This window comes from Populus euphratica, unplaced genomic scaffold, assembly GCF_000495115.2.
Source record: "Populus euphratica unplaced genomic scaffold, PopEup_1.0 scaffold5.1, whole genome shotgun sequence".
NCBI classification, from domain to species: domain Eukaryota; kingdom Viridiplantae; phylum Streptophyta; class Magnoliopsida; order Malpighiales; family Salicaceae; genus Populus; species Populus euphratica.
The window spans coordinates 4,560,919-4,569,718 of NW_011499848.1; the positions used below are offsets into that span (position 1 = coordinate 4,560,919).

The 8,800-nt window shown below is 35.2% G+C and overlaps 1 protein-coding gene across 3 annotated transcripts in view; it reads left to right on the top strand.

Annotated features, from left to right (window-relative positions):
• The first annotated feature begins 2,158 nt into the window (after positions 1 to 2,158).
• LOC105117662 (pre-mRNA-processing protein 40C-like) overlaps positions 2,159 to 8,800 on the top strand; it is a 12,489-nt gene continuing 5,847 nt past the window's right edge. The window contains exons 1-9 of one of the 3 annotated variants that reach the window (XM_011015411.1): positions 2,159 to 2,468; positions 2,565 to 2,755; positions 2,842 to 2,985; positions 3,503 to 4,124; positions 4,242 to 4,402; positions 4,839 to 4,876; positions 5,569 to 5,647; positions 7,093 to 7,563; positions 7,746 to 7,829. In XM_011015411.1, the coding sequence (XP_011013713.1) occupies positions 2,573 to 2,755; positions 2,842 to 2,985; positions 3,503 to 4,124; positions 4,242 to 4,402; positions 4,839 to 4,876; positions 5,569 to 5,647; positions 7,093 to 7,563; positions 7,746 to 7,829 (1,782 nt within the window). In that variant the 5' untranslated portion in view covers positions 2,159 to 2,468; positions 2,565 to 2,572. Of the gene's footprint in view, positions 2,469 to 2,564; positions 2,756 to 2,841; positions 3,001 to 3,502; positions 4,125 to 4,241; positions 4,403 to 4,838; positions 4,877 to 5,568; positions 5,648 to 7,092; positions 7,564 to 7,745; positions 7,830 to 8,800 lie in introns of all 3 variants that reach the window. The other 2 variants (XM_011015403.1, XM_011015414.1) reach the window with 2 other exon arrangements.

The window sequence follows — 8,800 nt, forward strand, 5'->3', positions numbered from 1 at the left end:
TTTACATATTTGGAATGCATTGTGGATTAAAATATTTTTTTAAATTCTTTTTATTCTGCCTCTTAACTTTATTTTTATCAAATGAGTTTTTTAATTGCAAAGTTAATAGTCAATTACCTTGTATTTGTTATCTATGGATAAAATTGAAAGAAATAGGACCAACATGGAAAGGGTGCTAAAAAAATGATGTATATTAAAGTTGACATGAATAGCTTAACTTGGTCCTCCAAATTAAAAAATTCGAACTATTCAGCCCCTGTGCTTTTCTAAAATCAATTTTGATATGAAACTCTATTTTTATTGTTTTTCAAGCCTTGGTTTGTGAGTAAAAGAGTTTTCTTGCATCCGAATGTAGAAACAAAATTATCATTTATGTATATTTCAACTACCAAATTAATTTATCATGGTATATACGAGTTCCATTTAAAAATTGTATATTGATGGTGGTTGCTCAAATTTTTAATATTACCAAAAACAATATATTAAAATCAATTGATTTCAAGTTTTAGAATTGTTTTGGGGTTTTTTGAGCTGATAAATTGGTTTATAGGTTTTTTAAGAGTGTCTTGAGTATTGTTTTTTTTTTTAAAAATTAGGATGAGTTACATTGATTTTTAGGGGGTAAAACAGGTCTATCTTGATTTTTCAATCACTTTCATGGTGTCCATAATATAGTCAAAAAACTAATAAGTTGTTATATTTTTTTATATGAAAAATAGGGGTAAACAGTAAGTTATTTATTTTTTTAAAACAAATATATACATACAAGGCCAAGATATGCGGAGCTCTTTATGACTTTTTTTCTTCTTGACATTTTTTAAAAAAATTTATCTTAATACATAATATTTTTTTTTAAAGACTTGATTTGGTTATTGGTTATATATAAAAAAAAGGCTAATATGTGCGGAGCTCTTTATGGGTTTTTTTCTTCTTGATATAGTTTTTTAAAAAATTATCTTAATATATAATTTTTTTTTTAAAGACTTGATTTGGTTATTGGTTATATGTATATAAGGCTAAGATGTGTGGAGCTCTTTATGGGTTTTTTTCTTCTTGACATTTTTTTTAAAATTATCTCAATATATAATATTTTTTTTAAAAAAGACTTGATTTGGTTATTAGTTTTGATCAAAGTTTTGATGTGATAAGATGGTATACAAGCCTTATTATTTAATGCATTTCCCCTTTTATTTTTTTTAAATACAATTTACATTTTATTATTGTTATTTTTTTTACTGAACTTAAAATTAGAAATATATATATATATTTTTATCATTTAGCTTAAAAAAATCACATCTAAATTATGTCTTTGACCTGGATTGTATATTTTTTTGTTAATTAAAGTTTAATAAAACCAGTATAATACAATATATGTTTTAAATTTTATATTTAACTCTTTAATAACCTTTTAATTTACTTTTAAATGTAATCAAGTTTGTGATTAATTTAAACTCAATTAAAACCTAAACTCAACTAAAACAAGGAGAAAAAGGATAAGAAACAGATTATTCAATGGGGTTAATTTATTATGATTATAGTTATTATTTAGATTGTAAATTTTATATGTTAATCTTTATTGATATAATGCATTGCTTACTCCCCTGCTTTATATATATAACTCCTTATTTTATTGTTTTACTTTTTATTACAAATACTCTAAAACATGTGCAAAAAATATTGTAGTTTTTTATATGTTTTTTTTTTGGTTTTTTTAATTTTTTCCTCCATAATTTTTTAGGTTTTATATTTTTTAAAATTTTCTTCTTTTTTTGTTTTTTATTTTTTTTGTTTTATTTTGTTTTTAATATTGAATTAATTAAAAATTTAATAATGTATTTTTTTAAAACATCATAAATTAATAAAATAGCCCTTTGATACATGCTTCAAACCAGAAAAAAAATAAAAAATAACAGCGGATCTTGTATAGGATTAAACAATGATTGTGTGGATTTTTTTTTAACTATATCGCTATTGAAATAGACTAATTAATTCGCTCTTGACCTCCTAGAGTAAAGAAGTCATACTAACTTTTATTTGTTTATTTATTAAGATTCGTGATGATTGATTAATTCTACCTCATGCTCTTATCAGATTTTTAATCTTCATTTAAAACATTTTATCGTAGACAAAAATAACAACACTTCGGTTTTTCAAAGCAATTATTATCTTCTTAACTGATCTACAACGAAGCACCGCCCGCAAGGCTATTACAGTACAATAACCCTGCGCATTCACACGATTTCGGTTCCAGCACGCGCTCCGCTTTCAAAAACGCCCCAGAAAGCAAACACCAAAACGACCCCCCGATCTTCCTCTCCCACTCGACGATACGACAACCCTTCTTAGTACTTCACCACCCCTCTCATCTCCACCTCTCTCCAGCATCCTCCTTCGTCTCATGCAAAGGAAAATAAAATTAGGGTTTGGCATTTGTTACTTCTACTCCTACCAGTGTCACTCCCTCAAAGGTTATTTTTATCTTCCCCTTTACCTTCATTAAAGTGGATAAAAAACCCTAAATGCAGTCTGTATTTGAATTCTCACCCATTTTGTTACAATAGCAGATTAAATAATGGAATCGCCAGCTTGGTTGCCGCAACGAGAAGCAAAGCCGCCGCCAACTGCCACAGAATCAGGAGTTGCATCAGCTACCCCTCCACCGGAGAATTCAGCTGGTAATAATGCACACAGTAGCTATTCATCTCCGGCTCCGACATTTACTTACAACGTGACTCCTAATATGTCTTCCGGTGCGGTCAGTACCTGTATTTATTCGTCTATTCCCTTTCAGCCTCGTTTTTAGTTACTATTAATTAAGTGCCAGCATTTTTTTTGTTATAGTTAGATTTTGTGCAATGCGTGCAGGCTTTGAATTCTAATCCACCGGGACAGCCCGTACCCGTTCCTGGCCCGGCTTCATCCGTTGGTCTTTCCTTTTCGTATAAAATTCCTCAAACCGGGCCTGGTTTTCCTGGCAATCAACAGGTACAATCCATTGTTGTGAGTGGTTAATTCAATTCTTTATCTTTTATTTTGTTTAGAATTTTGTTTCCAGCCTAGCTCTCATTTACATGCATATGACTTGTTGATGGTGCAATAGTTTCTGAGGGTGAGAGTTATGATTTTAGTTTGAGATGGGCATTTTGCACAGACAATGTGTTTTTTATGATGACTTTCTACTTGCACCCATTCCTTGGTAGCTAAAGAGGTGGTAGTGTTTGTGGAAGACAATTCATATATTGGAGTTGATCCCAGTAATGCATAAAACTGTCCTTGACTTCATCCTGACAGTGATGATGGCCATCTACTCGTATGAAAATAGAACATGGAAGGATTTTTATTTTTATTTTTGTTTTTTTTTCAAAAAAGCTTCTGTAGTCATGGTGTTGTTTTATATATATTCTACGGTGATGTTTTGCCATTGCATGAAACCCTGGGGAGTGGTTGGGTGGTTGGTCATGGTCCAAGAATTCAGTTTTTTAATTCTCTTTGATTCATGCAGGACAAATCACCTGCCCAAGGCAGTGCACCATCAGTGGCACCAATTGCATCTCAGTCTGTTTCATTTTCCATTCATTCTCCTTCAAGTTCTTACACATCTTTATCCTCTAACCTGGGTCCGACACCTTCACAGACACCAGCTACTGCTTCTTTTTACTTGCCCCCTGGATTGCCCAGAACTCCTGGCACGCTTCCTCCCCAAGGATTGGTACCATCTGCACCAATGACCCAGCCGTCTGTAGCTGTTGATTCTTTACCTTTAGGAGTTCAGAGACCCATCATGCCTACGATGCCCTCTTCAAATGCAGTTCAGCAGCAAACTTACCCAACCTACCCATCTTTACCTGTCATGGCTGCTTCCCCACAGGCTCTCTGGATGCATCCCCCACCCATTGGAGGCATGCCTAGGCAACCATTTTTGCCATATCCTGCTGCTTTTCCTGGATCCTTTCCTCCACCTGGACATGGCATGCCCTATCCTTCTGTTTCGTTGCCTGATTCTCAACCTCCTGGGGTTGTTCCTGTTGGACATTCATATGCTATTCCCATGTCTTCTTCTGCTTCAGTTCATCAGTTACCTGGTGCTCCAGGGATGCAGACAGAATTACCTCCTCCTGGAATTGGTATGCTCAGGGTTTCATGCTAGGTTACTGATGCATTTACATTGTAAGAGTTGTCTGTCTCACTGAAGTTACGTGGAATGAACTCTTTTCACCATTTTTTTTTTCCGGGCTTCACAGATAACCACAACCATCTCCATCACAGTGGCACCAGGGACAATGCAGCTGTTAGCGAACCATCACATGCGTGGACTGCACACAAGACTGACACAGGAGTGTTTTACTATTATAATGCTGTAACTGGAGTATCAACATATGAGAAACCACCAGGGTTTAAGGAGGTATGCACGATAACAGTTAATTATGGGAAATTCCTTTACTGTCGTTCAAGTTTGGGGATATCCTTTTCTCCTTCCAAGGATTTGGAAACAATAATGTCAATATTCTAAGAAGATAACCCATGAGCTAACAGGTAAATTTGTGGGTTCATGTAACATTGTGAGCGTGTTAATTTGAACATGCAAGCAAGTAAAATTGTATGATAGAGTAGGTCTTTTAGGGCTCTTAAGTTGACCTCCCTCTCCAGTTTTGGGAATTTGTTTTTGACATTTTCCCATCAACTTGTCTGTTTGTTTGCTAACATCTCGTATTGGAGTCTGAAACAGTGTCCCCATCTGGTTCTTTTTGCTATCATGATTTGCTTTTCTTTAACCTCCTCACTATTGATGGCAATCTTCATTGATACTGAGTTTCTGTTTTGTTTTACTCTGGATGCAGCCGGAGAAGGTTTCTGTGCAACCAACTCCAGTTTCAATGTAAGTGTCTTGCTTTTAGTGGCTTTTCCTATATCGCTCCTAAGTTGTTATCTAGAAACAAAACTTGAGGAATTTATCATTTTTTCTTATTCTTTATATACATGTATGTTACATGAAGTTACTTCTAGGCCCGATGACTGAGGCAATTTGTTGGTGATTACTGACCTTAAGTTGGTGCTATTATATGATGTCTTGGAACTACAATGAAAATGATGCATGATTTGAGTCTGAAAGCAATCTTGTATACAACTGTTGAAAGTTGGTCTTTCTCTAAATTCTCCTTCTGGTACCCTCTTTTCTGATATGATTGTTTTGGTTGAAGTCTTACTTTATAGAATCATAAGCAATAAGAAATTGCATCTTTCAGCATTGAGAATTGTTGTATTCATTTACAGCATTGAGTATTGTTGTATTCATTTATAGAATTTGTGCACTTTTACTCGTGAATAATAATAATAATAAATAAATTAAACAGAAGTGCAGGTGCATCTAAGTTCTTATTTGACAGACTTGTCATTTGGCAAAATCTTAAACTGCTTACTTGAGGGATAGTCTGTTCTCCATCCTATCCGTAGATTTTGGTAATGGGTTGTAGTGTCATATATCTATCACTTCCAGTATATTTGTCATCTTTTGAGGTTTTTTCTCTTTTTCAAGCTAATTACTGGATTTTCATGTTTTCTTGTCTTCAGGGAAAATTTGGCCGGCACAGATTGGGTGTTGATCACAACAAATGATGGCAAAAAATATTACTACAACAACAAAACTAAGGTATGGTAGTAAACATGAATATGCCATTTGTCTATCCATGTCAATGGAGCTGTTTCATTCAATTTTTCTAAGCTAATATTGCCTGAAAGCTAGTTCCTAATGATAGGCATGGTATATGGGAATAAAATTTGTTTGTGGTGGCTTTTGTTACATGTTTGTATATCTATGAAACTATATGAAATCTAAATGATGTTATTGTACCCCGTAGGAGGTTATTTATGAAATTGAACTGATGTAATATTTGTATAATTTAGCATGATCATGCAATATTCTCTTGATTTAGAAAATCAAGCAGTAGAATACATTTATTAAATATGTTCCAGGTGCAATGGATGTGCTAGATCATCACCTACAAATATTCCTTGTTATTACCAGTAGGATTTAGGATTTTGAAAGAATGTTTTTGTTGGGGAATCAGGGAAGAATATAAATACCACTTATGGGTTTGGGGTTGGAGGGAGTAAAGTTAAAGCTTGATCTTCTGGGTCTTAAGATCTAACTTGTGGAGGTGGTTTGTATTGCTGACCTTGATTGATGTTTTGCAAAAAAATCTTTACCTCCCTTTTCATTATGAGCTTCAATGAGATGACTTCAGTGGATTCCCTTATTGGTGGTTGATTACAAGTATGCTTTAACAGGAACTTTGCTGTTGCTAGGTTTTTATATGAACGAGAGTTTGAATCTTCCTATAATTTCATTGAATTGATATGGCATGAAGGTGATGCAGGGAGGGTGATGAGGCTGGTTGAAATCTCACCAAGTATGGGAAGCTTAGTCTTTAATTCTATCATGGAGCAGTCATAAAGGAAAAATAATTCCTTTTACACTCAGATGATAACATGAGGGCTGAGAGAGGGAGAACAAATCAGAGTGACATTGTCATCAAGCATTAAAATTAAAATAAGGACTCAATCACCAATGATTTGCTTTATGTATCACCATCAGAAAATTCGACACAAACAACATGAGTCTGGCGGCTAATAAAAACTTAGCACTGAATGATAGAGTGATAGTTTATAAACTAGCTTTAGAAATGAGGACAATACATTTAGCAGGATAAAAGGACCAAACTGAAGGCTAAATAGTGCCACAAAGCATCACAGGCTTTCAAAAATCCTGTTAATTTTTGTTTATCTAGGAGAGAGGAAAAATAGAGAGAAAATAAGCAGCAGCAAAAGAGCTGCCTGATGTTTTAGATACCAGAGGGGACTTGCATATTTCATCTTTACATGGTCCTGTGAAATGGGCCAGATCCCAAATAACACCTTTATATCTCCAAGGCAACTTGAGGTTGATTCAACTTGACTTTGATACCATTTGTAACACTACCTTTCATATGTAAGCAATAAAAATGGTTAAAATAAATAGTTGAATGCAATTTGAATTCTTAAACTTCCTGGATTTTGTTTATATTCTTTGTTTTTTACCCTTTTTTTCACCATCAGTTAAGCAGCTGGCAGATTCCTAGTGAAGTGACAGAATTGAGAAAGAACCAGGAAGCTGAAGTATCAAAAGGAAATGCGATGTCAGTGTCACAAGTTAGTGCTTTGACTGAAAAAGGATCTGCTCCAATTAGCTTGAGTTCCCCTGCTGCTAATACTGGTGGTCGTGATGCCACGGCTCTTAGAGTTTTAAGTGTGCCGGGAGCCTCATCTGCTCTGGATTTGATAAAAAAAAAGCTGCAAGAATTCGGAGCTCCAGCCATTTCTGCTGCTGTTTCAGTTTCATCAGGAGCAGCAGCATCAGAATCAAATGGCTCAAGAGTAGTTGAAGCTGCAGCTAAGGGCTTGCCAAGTGAGATTAGCAAAGATAAGCTGAAGGATGCTAATGGGGATGGTAATATATCTGATTCCTCTACGGACTCTGAGGATGAAGATGATGGGCCATCAAAGGAGGAGTGCATTATCCAGTTTAAGGTATACAATTTGTTACTTTTATTTCATTGGAAAATATATAATTCTCTTGCTCTCTTTTTTTGTTTGGAAGTGGGGGGTGGCTTTGAAATAAAACTTCATTAATAATTGCAGTTTTTCTTCCTCGGACATTCCCCTCTTGAAACACTATTTTTGTGCTCACTTGTTTCCCATGAAATTTACAGGAGATGCTTAAGGAACGTGGAGTGGCACCATTCTCAAAATGGGAGAAGGAGCTGCCGAAGTTAGTGTTTGATCCGCGTTTTAAGGTTTGTTGAGTCTAAAGAATTATGAATTACTTTGTTCGGGAATTAAGCCCCTTTCCTGCAACTGGAACTCGTTGAAACAGGTTTGTTGCATTAATGTATTTGCTAACTTGTGATGGGGTGAACTTGTTTGTGTTTTGTTGTGCTTTCTTTTGTTGCAATAACTTGGTAATGACCAACGCTTGTTAAATCCCTTTTGATGCTCTTGACTTGAAAAACAAATCATCAACACGCCTTGTCAAGATAGTGGCTTAAGGGGGCCAATTCTCTGGGTCTTTTTTCTTTTCTACCTCGTTTACCTATGGTGGAAGATGGTTTAAGACTCTTGTTACATATGCCAAGCAAGCCACTTATCCCCTCCAAGCTGGTAGTGGGATCTAGGAACTGGGGAGGAACTATCAATATGACATACATGAATATAACAAAAAAAAAAAAAAAAACTTGCAGGATAGGTAGAAGTTTTGGTTTGGTGGCTAGAGTTGAAGGCTATACATGGGTGGTTGAGGAGCTTCATCAATGCTTCTCTTAGGGACTAATAAGTAATAACCTGCCAAATGGAGCTTCTGTTTCCACTTGTCTTTAGGAGTTCATCTCTAAAATCTAGTGATATGCGACTATTCTATACACTATTTTGTGGCACAATAACTTGGGTGTTCTTAGCTGAAGGCATCTACTTACTATAGCAGCCCTTGTTTGCAAGTGTATCCCTTACTTCAATATCTTCTTGTTAAGCATCTTTGCTCCTGGCTCCCTTGAAAGCTGCATACTCTCCCCTCAGGCTAGTAGCCTGTTATCATTTGCCTTCTCATTGTTTTTGTGTCAAACACTGTATTACTCCCTAGTGAAAACAGAGATCTTTGGGCCTGTTCTGTTTCCCTCTCCAGAGTTTTTTTTCCCCCCTAAATGATTGTTTTGTGCAGGATTCTTGTTGTTTAGTTCAGCTGAATCCATCTCATTACTCAATTGCATTCCTG